Below are 18,384 nucleotides of genomic sequence, written 5' to 3' on the forward strand. Positions count from 1 at the left end.
CCCTAGAAGATGACAATTTATTCAACTCAAATTCAATATTTTATTTAAAGTGACTGAAAAATCAAGGTTATTCAACACAATATTGATTTCATAACTCTTCTTAAGTGAATCATTGGTATTATATTGTTTATGAATAACTATAAACATGCCAGAGTTGAAATTGTAAAATCTAGATGCAATCTCATTAGTAGTTTACAGAATAAATCCAAACTAACATTTCATTCTAACTCATAACTCATATATGTTGTTTGGACAAAAAAATGTACAAGAACTCCAGTAAAATTTAACAAACATACAAACAAAACTATTTAAAAACAATTTGGAAATTAATATTAATATATTATATTTTAAAAGTGTTTTTTAATTATCATTATTTTATAAATTTTTGAAAGATATGAAACCAAACGGCAGAAATGGGCATACACAATTAAATATCCAATATTGACCAATGTGGCTAACAGAAAGAATAGCAAGAAAACACATGCACATTTTATGAAGAAAATAAAACAGTACTCACCATGTCAATTGCCAGGGTCTCCTCAGTGGTTTTAGGCACCTATTCTAGCAATTCTAAGTGGTTACTTTAGACCGTTGTTTGGATGTTTTCTGTTTCTAGGCAGTTGTTAGTCAGTTTTAGGTTGCTTCTTGATTGTTGCTATATGTTTTTTTTTTTTTTGTGCTTTTCAATTAAGACAAACTAGGTCTAACAATAAACAAGACAAAAGGACAAACATTGAGGACATATGTTGTTCTGAGCATCAGTAATAAATAAGGACATATTATTCCATCACACTCAAAAATGAACTCTGGTGTAAATATAATTTAATTATGACACATTTCCACTCTTATTAATTGCATTATTTAAACTTATTTTAGGCAAATACTGCTCAAGAGCCAACTTATTTTAAATGCCAGATAGCAGCTGAAATCTCTGAGTTGTTCTTCAGCAACCCTCAGCCCGTGTCAGTGTAAATATTAGCTGCTTTAGTCCAACTCTACATTACAAGGATGATGAAGATGAAACCAGAGAGAACATTTCAGCAAGACAATGATCCAAAACACAGCCAGGAAAACTCTCAAATGCTTTCAGAGAAAGAAAATCAAGCTGTAGAATGGCCCAACCAATCACCTGATCTGAATCCAATAAAAAATACAAAACAAAGATCAGGTTTGATAGACCAATACCACGTTAACTGCTCCATGTTAACAGCTCCTTTAGAAATATTATTCCCAGGAAAAAACATGACATGTTCAATACTTATTTTCCCCACTGTACATATAGTTTATCTAACTTAATCTTGCTTAGCAAACTATCTTCAAACTGTTGCTCAAACGTAACGGCAGCAGAACCGAAACAGAAAAATGATGACAGAAAACAAAGCTAATACGTCAATAGTGGCTCTTATGACAATAACCGAGATACAGTAATGAAAGTGACAGTTACGTCCAACAGAACAGACAAGAAACACACATTGTGAATAATTCAGCGACGCAGCAGATGACACTTGGACAACGTAAATATCCAGCCCACCAGCTCAAACGTTTGACCTGGGACCACTTTAATCTAATAGTGGTACGAGACGCTGATCATCAATGTTGCATGAGGCTTTCTGTTAAGGATCTAGTTAAAGATGGAAGCGGTGATAGGCGATAAGGGATCTGAAATGGATGCATTATTAACAAATAAAAGGAAGACGGGGACAGGCGCTCAACGCTAAGCACGAGTGTAGGCGAGAAAATAATGGAGCAGAACAAAGTGGAGAGAGTTGGGAGGCTCAATGAGACGGACTCATTTTTGTTCGTCTCTCTCTCTCTCCAGCTGTCAGCTCATAGGTTGTCCTGTGGAGGGGGGCAGGGGGTGTTGCCACGGTGACAAGAGGCCACATGTCTTAAGGGCCTCAATTTGGTCAAAGGACCCTATTGTTCTGGTGCTAAGCTGCCTTCTCTGGGCCTGCGGGATGGGGGAGAGGGGTTTCCCTCATTCACAGCCCAAAAAAAAAAACTTAGCAAAATCGTTTTAACCCCAACACTGGTGCACATGCAAACACCACCATGATGGGCAATTAATGTCAAGGGAACGCCAACATCCACTACCAGTAGACTTTAGTCACCCTATTCAATTTAAAGGCATTCATCCATTCATTCGTTTTCTTTTTTCGGTTTAGTCCCTTTACTAATCAGGAGTCGCCACAGCGGAATGGACCGCCAACTTAGCCGGCGTATGTTTTACACAGATGCCCTTCCAGCCGCAACCCATCACTGGGAAACACTCATACACTCCTGGATTCACACACAAACACTACAGCCAATTTAGCGTACCCAATTCACCTTTACCGCAAGGCTTTGGACTGTGAGGGAAACTGGAGCATTTAAAGGGGAAGTTCACCCAAAAATAAAATGGTCATTATTTACTCATCCTTGTTCAAAATCTTTCTCTCCTGTTAAACACAAATGAAATGTTGAAGATTAAAGGTTATTGGAGGTCGATGGGTCCCACACACCAACATTTTTCAAATTCATTCATTCTCTTTCGGCTTTTAGTCCCTTTATTAATCTGGTGTCACCATAACGGCATGAACTGCCAACTTATCCAGCATATGTTTTTTGCAGCTGCAACCAATCACTGGGAAACATCCATACACACTCATTCACATACATACACTACAAACAATTTAGCCTACCCAATTCACCTGTACCATGTCTTCGGAAGATACCCATGCAAACTCCACACAGAAATTCCAACAGACCTATCTATCTATCTGTCCATAGTTATTTAATTCTATCTATCTATCAATCTATCTGTCTGTCTATCTATCTGTCCATCGTTCTTTCATTCTATCTATCAGTCCGTCTATCATTCTATCATTCTAACTATCTATGTCCGTCCATCGTTCTTTCATTCTATCTATCTGTCCATCCATCCATCTGTCGGTCTATGCATTTATCTATCAATCTGTCTGTCTATCTATCTATCTATCTATCTATCTATCTATCTATCTATCTATCTATCTATCTATCTATCTATCTCCATCGTTCTTTCATTCTATCTATCAGTCCGTCTATCATTCTATTTATCATTATTTCATTCATTCTATCTATCTATCCGTCCATCGTTCTTTCATTCTATCTATCTGTCCCATCCATCCATCTGTCGGTCTATGCATTTATTTATCAATCAGTCTGTCTGTCTATCTATCTGTTCATAGTTTTCATTCTATCTATCTATCTATCTATCTATCTATCTATCTATCTATCTATCTATCTATCTATCTATCTATCTATCTATCTATCTATCCATCGTTCTTTCATTCTATCTATCAGTCCGTCTATCATTCTATCTATCTATCATTCATTCATTCTATCTATCTGTCCGTCCATCGTTCATTCTATCTATCTGTTCATCCATCCATCTGTCGGTCTATGCATTTATTTATTTATCAATCAGTCTGTCTGTCAGTCTATCTATCTATCTATCTATCTATCTATCTATCTATCTATCTATCTATCTATCTATCTATCTATCTATCTATCTATCTATCTATCTATCTATCTATCTATCTATCTATCTATCTATCTATCTATCTATCTATCTATCTATCTCATGTAAATGCACAGCACAAACAACTAATCAAATGTGCTGACCTTAGCATCACATTTCATTTCCGACCTTTAGGTTATCACTGATTTATTGTAGCAGATCAAGGGCCACGGAATTGTATTCCCAAACTATTGGCCAAAGAGAATCATTCATGATCCAAGTATGCATTCTCAAAACAGTCCAGCAGAATGAGTGCAGAAAGTGTGAATGCCCTTTGTGAGCATGTGAAGGCCTAACATAATACCTCCACTAGATGGCAGTGTTCTTTTAAAAAGCTGAAGAAAGCCATCTAGCTAAACCTAGTATGAATTACTTTAAACCCATCGAACTAAATAGTAGCAAATCTTAAAGCTGCACCGGGAAAAGAACGATTTGTGATGAGCCATCGATCACATGAAGCACAGGTGTAAGTCCATGTTCATATAATGCCTCTGGATCTCTGAAATTGGAGACAGTCTACAGGACATTAATATTTAAACGCCGTTGCAGTGCTATTTCTCCCATGGACACACTACAGCAGCACTGCCGAAGATTGATTCACATAAAACATCATGTGTGCTAAAAACAAACAGCGATGAATCATGATGATCTGCTGCAGATGGCTAGAGTAATTATTTCCAGCTTGGTTAGAAGTATTGACAGTTGTGTTGAGACACTGAAATGGTAAATAAATTTAATTGTAGTAAATAATTCTGGTGAAGTCCTATTGTGCTCTGTTCACTCGAGACATTTCTCTGAATGTTCCATTAGCTTTAAACACAGCTAACTCTTTCGCAGCATGACCCGCTATTACAGGTGCAATGCACAACTGTGAAGAGTGTCAGTTTAAACCTTACTAAGTATATCAGGCTTCAAAAGCATGCTGAAATGCTGCTCCCATTACAAACTGTTTTGAGTATAACTGACTGACGTATGTGATGCGAATTTCATGAATGCTGTCAACAAGTCTGGACACAAAAAATCCTGAATAAATGTATTATTGAAGGGATAGTTCACCCAAAAATGAAACGTACTCATTATTTACTCACTCTCAAATGGTTCCAAAACTTAGTTAGCTTTTTTCTGATTAACACAAAAAAATGAAGAAATTTTGAAAAATGTGTTAGAGTAGAAAAACAAAGACTATGGAAGTCGATGGTTACAGGTTTTCAAAAATATATATAAATAAAATAATATTAATAAATTGTTTAAAAAAAAAAGAATCAGGTGAATCAGGTGAAGGTCAAGTAACTTAATAATTAACCCCTTGTGTACTGTTCAAATTGACTACCCTTTTGTTATGTTGTAATGTAAACTGCTGCAAAAATGCATCAGATAAATGTTTTTCAAATTTGTTTGCACAAAACTGTTAATCAACCTCAGTCCTAATCAAAACTAGTAGGAAAATTCTGAATTTAAACTCTAATCGCCAAAATCACAAATTAGGCCACTGATTTGGTGGAAAAAAAACAAACAAAAAAAACCACTCAAAATTACATTTTCCAGGATAAAAAGTAGTTGTGGACTGGATTTGTTCCCCTTTTATCACAGTCTTGAACGATTAATAACCACATTGGCTTTGATGCATTGTTAGATTTTCATTTTTTCTCTCTAATTTACTGTTGGTTTTTGCCCCATTAACTTCAATTATAACCACATTTGGTGGTGCATAAATGCAGTCTTTGTTTTTGTTTACTCCATGTAGTTCTGAGATTGCATATTTTGATGTTCTCAGACACATCAAGATAAGTGCGTGAAGGTCACTCTCACACTTTTAAATATGCTGTTATATTCCAGGTAAAAAAAAAAAAAAAAAAAGAATGGTGCAACGGATGAACAATAGTAAAAATTACACATTTGACCTCTTCCCAACAGGGAAAACTTTTTTTTATCAATTATCTTTATATTGAAAATGTCATTTTGTGTGCTTTTTAAAAGAAAAGCAGTGACATAATTCGTGAAATTGGCAATTAAAGAGTTAAAGTCATGTCATTTTCCAAGCACTTTAGTAGTTTTGATCAGAACTGAGGTTGATTAACAGATTTATGCAGAAAAAATTGAAAAACATATTCATCTGATGCATTTTTACAGCAGTTTAAATCAGTAGATGTTTTCAGCCTGAACATAACAAAAGGGTAGTAGTAAATTCGCCCAGAGTGTAGCATTTTCTGAAAACGTGTCAAAATAAGATGTCAATAAGAGAGAGCGTACTCACACTATGAGAGTTAACTTGAACCATGCCAAAGCATGCTTGTCCCCCCCTCTCATCTTCCTGATGGCCTGCACTCACACTGCATCCGAGCCTAAGCATGCTTATGTCATCGATGATGCGCTGTTCAGTTGAGAAGCGCTCTTGCTCAGCACAGTGAAGTAAATAATCATAAAAGTCCTTGTGCTGCATGTACACGTTTGCTGAAGGTTCAGCTGTCGTGGAGCGAGGTGTTTGCATCCTTAATAAACTAAAACAGTACCGGTTCATTGAACAGTCAGAATGATTAATAAATCCATACAAAACAGTCCCTAAAAAGTCAAGTCTCGTCTTTAGTTTCGGGCTCAGGTGCGCTTTAAACTCACACTACCAGCATACCGCACCAAAGCCCAAGTGAACTGTGCTCTGGCACACCTCTTCCAAATGGGCCAGGGCCGGCCAACAGAACCGTGCCTGAGCCCGAATCAGAGCACTCACACTTCCCAAACGAACCGAGAAATGCACCTGGGCACAGTTCGGATAGTATAATGAGTGCACCCTAACAATCATTCTGCTATCTGAAACACAGAAAAAGTTTTGGTTAAATTACGACTCAAAATCACCCCAGAGTGTATGAAAAAATCCCCAACAGCACATAAGGGTCACAATTCCCAGTTTTGTGTGAACTATCCCTTTCAGAACATAACAGGGAAAGTTTTGTTAGAAATAGGAATAAAAAATAATAAAGAGAACTAAATGACACTGAAACAATACAACAGGTAACAAAAAAGTAATGTTTTCCCCATGTTTCTGTGTTGAAATGATCCAGATATGTTTTCCTAACATTCATTCATGCAATATTTAAAGCAAGCCTCATAAAACTTGCCTGAACATGTGGATGCAAACATGGGAGGGCTGCACAATAGTTAACAATAGTTTCAGCATCGATTTGTAATGTGTGTATCCACAATGGTCACAATGGAGAATATGCAACGTTGAGTAGGGATTGAGAATACATGACATTTGTGGAAATGTAGCAAAGTATACGCATAACAGAGTGAAACGTTATTATTTGCATGTGTTTTAAAAGTACTTCAAGACTGTTTAAAGCATTTGGCCAGAGTTTTTTTTGTATTTGTAAGTTTAATTGTACTTTTACTGAATCAATACAATGCATGCTATACAATTTCTGTACCTGAATACTGTTTGACTTTGCAGAAAATCATAAAGCACTGTTTATTTAACTTTTTCATTGCTCTATTGTAATTATATATATATTTTTACATGATTTACACCCTTAAAAAAATCACCCCAGTCAATCTAAATGAATGATGTCTTTCCAAATAGAGCTATTCCAGTCATATATGTTGAAACTGTATTCATATTGCAATATATAAATTGCAGAAAAATTAAATATCGCAATGTCAGATTTTTTCCAATATTGTGCAGCCCTGAAACATAGTATTGTATAACTAAAATGTGTCAAGCAGGTACATTTATAGCAAAAAAAAAAAAAAAACCCAAGCAAACGGATTGGTGTTTATGTAAAACTAAATAATTGCCACAGGGAAATCACCTTCAAACAGCAGCATTCATCCAAGAGAAGATTTAATGAGCAGAAGTAATCTAACAATTATGCAATCTTCTTAAGAGTCAGGAGTGATCTGTAAACACTAAAAACAGTAAAGAACCAATATAAAGTTAAAACAATTCATATGCAAAATAAGATGCATTAAAAGTTCATTTATAATATGATCATTAAAAGAAAGCTGCACTTTTTTTTAGGTGGCTCATTTTAGTTCCCTAGAGTTAAACAGTTGATTTGTACCATTTTTAAATCCAATCTGGCAGGAGCACTTTTCATTTAGTTTAGCATAGATCATTGAATCGGATTAAACAAATTTAGCAAAACAAATCTCCTATTTAAAACTTGACTATTATGTAGATATGTTATGTACCAAAGCCAAGAGCTATTTTCTAGGTCAACATGACTAGTAACTATGCTCTCATTCCAGCAAAATAATCAAGAAACTTTGTAGTACAATAAAACTCCATAGTTACACTGTGGTCTTAGTGCATGAATAGTCAGGCTAATAAATAGGACAATTATCAATAGCTTTTTTTAAAGAAAATGGTCTAATCCAATTCAATGATTTATGCTAATCTAGGTTAAAAGTGGTACAACCAGACCCAAAGATTAGCTAAATCGATTAAAAAATGGTAATACTCAACTGCTTAACTCTAGGCTACTAGTAAAATTAGCCTATTTCTAGAAAACCATCAAGTGTTCCTTTAAACTGACACCAGAGGATGAAAGCCAGTTACTCTCCCAAGTTTGTTGTTAGTTCTTCAGAGGGTTGAGGGATGAATGGTTCAGAAACACCACTGAGTCTTCCGCGTGTCCTCCTTCGACTTGCTTTAACCAGCTCTGGTGAGGTGTGATCCACCCAGGCCAGACCCACAGCCTGCAGGTCCATGCTCCTTCGGTTTCTCAAGCTGCGCCGCACAGAACCTCGACTCTTCCCCACAGGCTTAAGGATGTCATCAATGTTGAAGTCGGCCTGCTGCCAGGGTGCCAAATCAGACTCTGCGGGTCCAGTGTTGCTCTCTAATGCAATGCCCTCAGATAGAGCCATCTCGTCTACTTTTACAACATCGATCATTACATGAGGACTTTTCTGCACCTTTTGACCCTGTCCAGGTCTTTTATTGCTGGGTGTCTTCTGTTCTAGCCTCTCAGTGCTCACAGAGTCTTCAATTGCTTCCTCACAGCTCATTAATTCCGCAGTTTCCCTCTTCTCAGAGCACTCATGATGGTACATTGAGCTCATACCTGCTGATTCAGCGGACTTTTGGCTCTCTGTGTCTTGCTCCACAGTTTCAGCATCTGATTCAGTAGTTGAGTCAATGGTTGGATTGTCAAGCTTTTTTATCTTGGCTGCACCTGAGCTACGACGCTGGCGGACTGGTCTCCCTGAGTCTCGTTTAGTTTTAGAGGTTTTTGACCTAGAGTTTTGTCTTTCTGCAAGATCCTGGTGTTCCAAACAAGTCACATTTATATCCGAGTCTGTCATAATGGAGCTTGGTGACTCATTGGTCCATGTACTGGCAGTTCCCAGACCTACCACGGGACGAAGTGTCTTACTTTGGGGAACACTGGGTTTCTGAATCCCATTTTGGTCTCCATCTGTGCAAAGAGAAGAAAACTTTCACATCCGGTGGTTTAGACCACTAAAATAATCCAGCTGTTTGCTATAATAGCTGCATTCTTTTGCACTGGATTGAAAAATGAAAATACAATCTTCATCAGGCCAATTCTTTAAGATCAAATCAAGAACATAAATTATTCATGTAAAGGTGCCATGAAGTGCATCTTTTATTCAATGTTTTGTGTACTCTCAACTGAAAGATAGGGTGGGACAGCTCCTCCCACTGCCAATAGCGTTTAGTTTTTATCACTACTCTGCCAGTGAGACTGATTAAGCTCAAGCTCAAGCTAAAAAAATGAAAAGCAAAAGAGAAGAGTCTTGAAGGGGACAGGGCATGTCAGATCTAGTATTTAATTGGTCAAGATTGGATGAGATACTGAAGTATGAGGTGACGTAGGGCTGGGCGATATTGCAAATTTCTTAACAAAGATTTGTTTTATGTCATTTGGTATCCATAATTTTTGAATATTTTAAACAATCTATCTGGCAAAATATTTAAACAAAATATCTGATCTCTTAATAAATGATTTATAAAATAAATAACAAAAAACCCTAAGTGTTAAAGAGACTCTTAAACTTGATAAATAAATGTTACAAAGTGTGTGCAATGGTAAAGGTAGATTACCATCTGTATGGTGTAAATAATAATGATACAGTAAACCTCAAACTCTGTAAACAAAAGAAATTATAATAATCAAATCTGAGCTTTCAAGTAAAGGAACCAGCCATGATTATTTAAATACATACTGCAACATTAAAAATTGTGAAGTTGGATGACTATATTACCCACTATGCTAAAAAATCTTTCAGATGGGGCGCTAGTGGCTAATGTGCACAAGAAAAGAAACCAAAAAGCCACTCTGGCGACATCCTTTTTTTATTAAAAATCTCTTAACTGCTACTATATGGCACTCATTTTCACATGTGTTTTTATTTTGACAGTAAAAATGGCGCAACCCAAAACTTAGACTTGAAAAGTGCAAGCATGTGGCTTCTTTCATATTCAATACGCTTTGCACTTGTGCTCCCCTGACTTCTTTCTACTAGGCAAACCATTGTCTCAGAAGATGGCAAACAGACAACCCACTGCTGCAGTTTCAATACAAGTTTATGGAGAAAAGTAAAAAGCACTGCAGTGTTTGGATGCAGTGTGTTTGTCTGAGGTAATTAGTCTACCGTTATTACTGAAATGTGAATATTCCAAACAAAATATGAAGCTGATTGATTAGTTCTACTTACATGAACTGTGGTATGCTCAAGGCATTCGAAAAGTTTAGATGTTTTTTAACTAGGTTTACCTGGAAAATGTGTGTGCGTCACATGGGCATGTGCACGCTGTGGAAGTCATGTGCCTTCATTGGAAATGACAAACTTACACGCTAAACTTATTGGCATTGCTTCCAAGGTGTGCGCTCAGCAGACACATTTTAATAAAACTATAGCCTTCATACCGAACTTTTGTTTACAAATTATTATTGACAGTGGTGTACTGTTAATAATTACCGATACGTTTTTTTTTTGCCCAGCCATAGGGTGACTTAAAAAATAAATAAATAATCTTTGATCCACTCAGTGAAAATCTAAGCTCTGGATGTTTATATCAGTTTTATATTTTATAACCACAGATTTGACTGAAGCTCTGCACAAGACTTTTGGCCAGCGGAGAAATTAAAATGGTCGTGCCCAACTGAGTCTGGTTCTCTCAAGGTTTTTTTTCTTCACTTCCATCAGGTGAAGTTTTTTTTTCCCTCTCCGCTGTCGCCACTGCCTCGCATGGTTCAGGACTGGTAGAGCTACGCATCGATGAATTTGCTCTTCAGTGTTTGAACTCTCAGTAATGATTAAATCACACTGAACTGAGCTAAACTGAACTGAACTGAACTTAAACACTAAAACCTGAACCACACTGTTCCAGTTACTATGACCATTTATGTGAAGCTGCTTTGACACAATCACCATTGTAAAAGCGCTATACAAATAAAGCTGAATTGAATTGAATTTGCCACAGTTATGGAGCACACCAGCAAATAGATATCCTTAAAACTAACATCAAAAAAATTCACTGGGCCTTCAAGACAAGCATACCTGTTATTTTTCCTGATTGGTTTTGTGTTGGTGTGAGGTTGAAACTGGTAGACGCTGTCTCAAATATGGGGCTGAGCAGAGGGTTTTTTGAGGCATAGTCTCTTTTCCCATAGAGAGAACGATCCACCTCTTTATTTCCAAATTTTCTCTTTGCTCCTGTCGTTTTCTGAAAGTCAAAAAGCTGTAGTGATGAACACGAACACAAAAACGCTCCAGACATCTGAAATCATGCCTGATGCTATTTTTATATTAAATGCTAAGTCCAAGCCACATTAGTGTTTTTATTTCAGGCTCAGTGTCAGTTTGATTCGAGCGTTAATAATCAGAGCTTAAAAAGCTCCCGTTCACCAAGACTCATCACACGTCAGCTTGACTTAAAAAGTATAAATCCACTTCTTAAGCTTCATACCTTCATCTTTCCTGAAGCAGAAACTGCTGCTGTACGTGAGCTTCTCCTTTTCTCAGGCTCACTCTCGGCTGGTTGCTGAAACAGAAGAACAGAATTGAGCTGGATGACTGAAATTATATCCTTTCGATGCTTTTTTTTTCAAGCCTTGAAGGCACACTGAAAATCTTACAATTTCACACATGGATACAGTTTTAGGATGTTAAAAAGGAAGTTTGGTCAAATAAAGGTAAAATATTTTGATGATACTATTTGAAATAACAATGTTACAACAAATTGTTTGAATGCCAGATAAAAAAAAGAAAATAAAAAATACATGGCTTAAAGAATATTTCCCTCATAAATGAACTTGGGAAACTCACTATTTACTCTCCCTTAAGTGTTTCCAATACTTTAAGAGTAAGTTTATGGTTTTGAACACACACAAAAAGATAGACTCCCATTGACTCTCATAAAAAAAAAAAAATACTATAGGTTTTCACATGTTGTCATCGATGACGCTCGAAATTCAGATGGAGGGCAGATTCTTCAACATAGAAATCACTATCAGAACATCAAAATGTTTGTTTTGTGTTGTTTGTAATTGTTTAAATCAGCCAAAATAAATGCTGAACAGCTTTTATAGACTTTCAATAGTTTTTGCTCATAAAGAGTTGAAAAAATCTGTCTGACATATAATAAATAAACCTTTATTCAATACATTTATGTGTACAAAAATTTTTTGAACGCGATAATTCATTTGACAGCACTAATAAAGAATATATACAGGTCTAGCTACGTGAATCATATGTTAATGTGTTATATAAAAAAATCATACATACACCACCACACTTATACAAAATTCAGGAGAATTTAACGTACCCTGTCATGCAATCGCTGCTCTGTCTCGTTTCGCAATAATCAAAGTCTTTATTGTTGTTTCGGAAGAATAAACAACCTTAACATCGAGATGTGCAGCAGCGGTGAATGTTTGTTGATAATAAGTTCATCGACCGAACAAAAAAGAAATGTTATTACAAAAATAATAATGTAGACTATGCATCCACACTTGAATGTTTTTATCTGTTATTTCGTGATGTCTGGAAGATATCCGCATGTAAAAAAAAAACAAGTAATTTATAATAAACATGTTTTTGAACCACATAGAACAGTGATTAATCTGTACAACTCTTTGTTAATGAATGTATAAATATATGAATAATAAATACTGTAATGTTAGTGTAAACTGTTGTGCCTCACATTAGTGTAGCATTATAGCATAGAAAACTGAAGCCTGCGAAATAATTTGTTTATTACTACAGTTGTGTTGTACCACAGCAACAATATAATAACTACGACAGTTTAATTCAAGTAATTATCTATAGTATATGCTTTCAAACACTTTAGTATTTTCTATAGTATTTTTTCATGTGACAGCTTTTACAGTATCTACCAACTCGATGACAGGCAAATATATTTTAGTTCAGAAGAAAACTCAGACCTCTTCATGATATAAGAATCATGCACAACATATGTGGTTATTTTTTTTTATCTAGATCTCCTTTAAAATATGGTGTAAATCAATTTTGTGTGTCACCAGAACCATGTGATTGCACACAACCTACAGTTAATGGTACAGGTTATCATCATTTTATCTTCTTTTGTTTTGATCAAAATAAAAATCTCAAATGTTTAGAACAATTGAGAGTAAATGATTACAGAATTAAAATTTTCGGATTAGCTAGCACTTTAAGGATCTTCTAATGGTAAATTCTCTTAAAATATCCATCCATCCATCCATCCATCCATCCATCCATCCATCCATCCATCCATCCATCCATCTATCTATCTGCCTGTATGTGTGTGTGCGCGCGTGTCTGTGTAGGATTGTATAAAACAGTAATAACTGAATCCATCAAAAGGAAGAGTTTGAAAGTAGTGATGTACAGATATGAGAGCTCACCTTTCTTTTTCTACCGCGAGAGCGAGTTGCTTCAGTGCTGGAGTTGGATGAAAGTGTCTTTTCTGAGATTGCAGCCTCTACTGCTAAATAAGAAACATGAGTCATACATTACAAGCTAAAGCAATTATATATTGAATAGCTAAACAAACTGACATGATCTTCTATTTCCATACACCTTTAATTAATATTTAAGAGTCATACAGCTAAGTAATAAAATTAGTTCAACAATCACATTTTAAATTATCTTCAGAATCAGACATTTATAATTGTGAACAAATTGCATTTTTTTTAACATAATATAGATTTACTTGAACACAACAAGACCAAGAGCTCTATTTTGACAATCTAGGCACAAAGTCTGAAGCGCAGGGCGCAGAAGCATTAAGGGTGTGTCCGAATACACTTTTGCTATTTTAAGGAAGGAAAAATACACTCAGCACAGCGCATAGTCGGACAGGGTTGTGCTTATTTTCTTAATGAGTTATGGGTGTGTTGTGAAAATAAACCAATAAGAGACTCATCTCCCATTCCCTTAAATAGTCATTTGCGTTTTTAATTTACATGGCGGACTTTGTAAGTTTAAAAACTGAATGCTTCACTAGCGAGAAAACAGTTAAACAGCATCTGCAGGGAAAGGATAAAGAATGAGCCTCCTCCAATCAGCCTTTACTTTCACTTTACAAATTTACACAATTTACTCTCTTTCGTGGATAAGGGAATGTGTTGTACGAACAGACATTAGTCTATATAATTAATTTTATCAAGCACAAAGATTTGTTTAAAATCTATTTCTAAATTGATTTCTGATTTCAAGCAAACGAATAAATAAACAACAAAGTGTACTTCAGAAAAAACAAAACAAAAAGCGCTCTGGGGTAAGTTCAAATGTATGGTCGGTGCTCTTTGGGTAAGGGATTCTTGTTGCAAACAACAAAGTGTGCTCAAAAAAACTATTATAAAAAATCTATTATATTCAAATACACACAGGATGTGTATTTTCAGATTTCAATTAAAGATTACAAGGGCAAACTTTTTTTTTTTCTTAAAGACATGCACAGAATAATTGTTCACCACAAAACTATCAATGTGAGCAAATAAAATCATGGTTAGTTTTGATTTCTTGGGGACTTTAACCCTAACAGACAGAGTGCTTTAAATATTATATTTACACTAGACAGTGTTTATGTGCAACAAATTTATAGTACAATCTCAGAAAAAAAAGGTACACATTGGTACAAAGTAAATAGAAAAGTAAGTACAAAGACACTGTTAACATAGGGCTTCCTTTTGGCACAGTAAGTTTTCACTGGCATTTGTGGATGTAACTATGTATAGCTTATACATGAATGATGATTCTTGATTCAGTGTTTTAAATCACATCATTATTTAACCAATTTACCTGATTACTAGAACTAAACTGCTTCTCTTGTGTTGGAAAAAACAAAATTGATATGTCTTTATTTTTGGAAAAAAAAAAAAATCATGAGAAACATTATTTAATGTTTGTTGTATTGTCTGCACTGAAATACAAGAAAGTAAATTTAGAATTCTCTACTTTGATTTATTTGCGTTTTCCACACTGTCCTAACCTTTTTTGATTTGGGACTGTATATTTGGAGTTGGCTGATTTTTGTAAAAAAAAAAAAATAATAATAATGTTTCGGGTATCCAATCAGTAGACATCTGGCTGATCATCATGCTCAGTTTTATTTTTATAGATTTTGCTTAAAAATGTGTGTTGCAAATGTATTAAAAGCAGCTTAGACTTACATAAGCTGAAAACAGAAATAAAACTGCATCTATTTACTAAAGCTGAAAAATCATGAAAAAAAGAGGGAAGAAAATAAGTTCAACTCACCAGAGAGAGCCAGTGGCTGATCATCAGTGGTACATGGCAGCTCATCCCCTGTCTGTACATTTGCTGGTACATCCTCTTCCTCTTGAAAAGCAGCGTTCATAACTTCAGTTTCTTCAGCCTGGGGCTTCCATGTGTCCTCAGCAAAGAGTGCATCTACAGTTTTAGATACATGATTAGAACTCAAACAGAAGAGAAACTTTCTCCAAAACTTTCTTCTGCTCAAAATCGTTTCACATCTCACCTTTCCATTTTCCTGGAAGCTGGTTTGAGGGAGACTCTTCTTCCATGATGGGAAAACTGATCTAAAAAGATACAGACAAAGGGGAAAAGGCAGAAAAATCACAATCAACTACAAAAAAGAAGTGTTTTAAAATAAAGGTGGTGGTGAACTAAAGTGAAATACAGCAAGCATGGCATCTACAGGTTTATAAGAGTTATATTTAAGACTTTTTAATAGCACATTATAGCACAGAATTGCTAAAAAAATGCTAAAAAACATTACACATGCTTCACACATATACACAAAGTGTGAAAAAACTCAAAACATTATTATTAGTATTAAAATAACAACAATAATAAAAAATAATACATAATAAAAAGTTCCCCCTAGACTGCATTAACAACACTAACAAAACATATTTGCAATAACTTATGCCCATTATTAAATGTACATTTATGTATAGCTTTTTATTACTGTTTTATTCAGGATTTCTGCAGGTTTTATCAAGTCAAATTTAAGACTTTTGAAGGCCATTAAGAATGTAATTTTTTTTTTTCTGAAGTCCTGGTTTTATCATGAGGAATCATAGTTCATTTAGAATTTAAATAAATTAAAATTAAATTAAATATTTATTCATTATTATTCATTATTCATTATTATTATTTATTGGGCATCTTTTGTACGTTTTAGACTACTTCTGGGCTGGGAAAAGTCAGCTATATCTTTCAACACTGATGTTGGCCTGACTGAGTAGCTTTTTTTTAACAAAAAGCTAAATTAAGACTGGTTTAAAAGAATTTAAGACATTCACTAAAGTATTGTGTTGAATGTAAGACTTTTTAAGGCCTAAAATGTAGTTTTTGAAATTTAAGACATTAAGATTTTAAGACCCAGCGGACACCCTGTATAGATACTTGTTTTGGTAAAGCATTACCTGAAAACTTCGACATGATATTTTCTCAACTTACACAATGAAGACTAATGTAAACCAGAATTTTTTTAATCATGTAGCAAACATTTTAAATATAGCTTGAAAGACAAAACAACAACTTTTAATATGGCTTAAGGTGACATTAAGCTGTTTAACTGATCATATTAATAATAACATAGTGCCACTATTACATTGTGGAAAAAGTTTAGCACCAATGACACATTATATGTGGCTGTGAGTGTCTGTGGGTGTCTCTGCGCGCTGGTAATCGGTCAAGCTTGTTATGCGAGAAAAAAATAAAAATAAAATAAATAAATGAGAAATATCGGTGGATTCCATTCCTTGGCTGGTCAACTGATGCATCTCTAGTTCTTCATTTGTTATTTTACGGGTTGATGCAGCTGTTACAATCTATAATAGAGCGAAATCCCCACAAACTCTGTTTTTATATATGCAAAATTCCAGCAAACGTTAATTAAGTAACCAGAATCCTGTGAACGTGTATTTTATTAGGTTACGCCAAAGACTATAAATGGAATTCGGTTCCACCCATGTTGTTCTGTGTGGTGATAGACGAAGAGATTTATGCAGACTTCAAAAAAGAAACCAAATCTTCCTTTTTGGGGATTGCATTTTAAGAGCTCTGAAACACGAATTTAAGACATTAAGACTAATTAAGGGCTTACTTTTATACTATGGGATTTTAGACGTTTTAAGGAACACTAACACCCTGAGCAAGATGTACAATTCAACAGAATAGTTAATTTGGAGAAGCTGGTGAGTGTCAAACCTTTTCAATCTCTTCAAATACTTCATCGCTGTACAGAAGGCCGGTGCTGCGTCTGTCAATAACCAAGACAGGAGAGGCTCCATTGCTTTGCGGGCTGTTGAAGTCAGGTTGGGGAAGAGAGGGCTCACATCTTTGAGGTGTCTTCAGCAGAGAGCGTTTAGGACCAGTAGATGATGGAGGACACCTCGGGGTGCCTCCTTTCTGCAGTGGTGTACTGGGAGGGAGAGCTTTGTCAAAAAACTCTGGAGATAGTGGAGCCCCAAAACGCACACGCTTCTTCTTGCATACAGAGGAGACCACATTTTCATCTATTAAAAATAAATATATATAAATAAAAAGTATGACTTCAGAATATGTAAGAAAATGAACAATACATAAATGGTTTAAAAGATCATATCAACATGACAGAAACATTTACATAACAGCTACTGCACTCCCAACAAAACAGTAAAGGCTTTTAATTTATTTAATACATATTAAACCATTATCATTATAAATAGACTACGGAGTGACTGATGTTGTTGGTTTGCATTGAATCTCAGTTCAGACTTTCATTTTCAAACCGTCTGCAGTTAGTTACTTTATTTTCAAGCTCTGAGGTGAACTATCTGGAACTGTGTGTAATAAATGTCATATAAAATGGTATTTAAACTCACAGCGATAGCATTTAATACTGAATAAATCACATAATCTACCTGAGGTGATCTGTCATAGTAGTATACGTTGTTGTTCTGTGGATATTGGGGCTGCATGTTTAGATGTTTTATTCTTCTGCGATAAATATTGTGGTATGAAAACAATTTCAGAAGATGGGTTGAATAGCTCTATTTGATGGTTTTCTGGGGAGTCTGACAGTATTCGGACACAGAAATTGAATAATCACAATGCAAAAAATAATGCGTTTCTTACTTTGTTTTGTCTGGTTTCTAGTCTAAAAATATATAAAAAAAATCTTAGACCAAGTAAAAATATTGTTTTGTTTTCACCATCAGAAGAAATCAGTAAAAATTTTAAGATTTTGCTTGTTTTAAGGAAATTTTGTGCCAGCGGGGTAAGTGAAATCATCTTATATTCGCTATGTAATCTAGACATTTGGACTAGAAACAAGACATAAATTCTAAGAAATAAATGTTTTTTGCATGTTTTGCATGAATCATATAAAGTCCATATAAATGCAG

At 35.2% G+C, this 18,384-nt stretch overlaps 1 protein-coding gene and 1 long non-coding RNA gene across 21 annotated transcripts in view; one reads left to right on the forward strand and one right to left on the reverse strand.

Moving 5' to 3' along the window:
• The first annotated feature begins 676 nt into the window (after window positions 1–676).
• On the forward strand, window positions 677–4,288 carry LOC147843894 (uncharacterized). The gene is made up of 2 exons (XR_015491042.1): window positions 677–2,219; window positions 2,746–4,288. It is a non-coding gene; the product is annotated as an uncharacterized LOC147843894 (long non-coding RNA).
• A 3,008-nt stretch (window positions 4,289–7,296) lies between these two features.
• cdca2 (cell division cycle associated 2) overlaps window positions 7,297–18,384 on the reverse strand; it is a 48,343-nt gene continuing 37,255 nt past the window's right edge. For 11 of the 20 annotated variants that reach the window (XM_087252239.1, XM_087252242.1, XM_087252241.1 and 8 more), the window contains 7 exons: window positions 17,207–17,514; window positions 15,507–15,567; window positions 15,266–15,418; window positions 13,408–13,490; window positions 11,469–11,543; window positions 11,060–11,225; window positions 7,357–8,952 (listed from right to left, as the gene is read on the reverse strand). In XM_087252239.1, the coding sequence (XP_087108365.1) occupies window positions 8,087–8,952; window positions 11,060–11,225; window positions 11,469–11,543; window positions 13,408–13,490; window positions 15,266–15,418; window positions 15,507–15,567; window positions 17,207–17,514 (1,712 nt within the window). In that variant the 3' untranslated portion in view covers window positions 7,357–8,086. Of the gene's footprint in view, window positions 8,953–11,059; window positions 11,226–11,468; window positions 11,544–13,407; window positions 13,491–15,265; window positions 15,419–15,506; window positions 15,568–17,206; window positions 17,515–18,384 lie in introns of all 20 variants that reach the window. The other 9 variants (XM_087252245.1, XM_087252247.1, XM_087252246.1 and 6 more) reach the window with 2 other exon arrangements.

The sequence above is a fragment of the Danio rerio genome, chromosome 5 (genome assembly GCF_052040795.2).
Source record: "Danio rerio strain M-AB ecotype USA chromosome 5, GRCz13ab, whole genome shotgun sequence".
NCBI classification, from domain to species: Eukaryota; Metazoa; Chordata; class Actinopteri; order Cypriniformes; family Danionidae; genus Danio; species Danio rerio.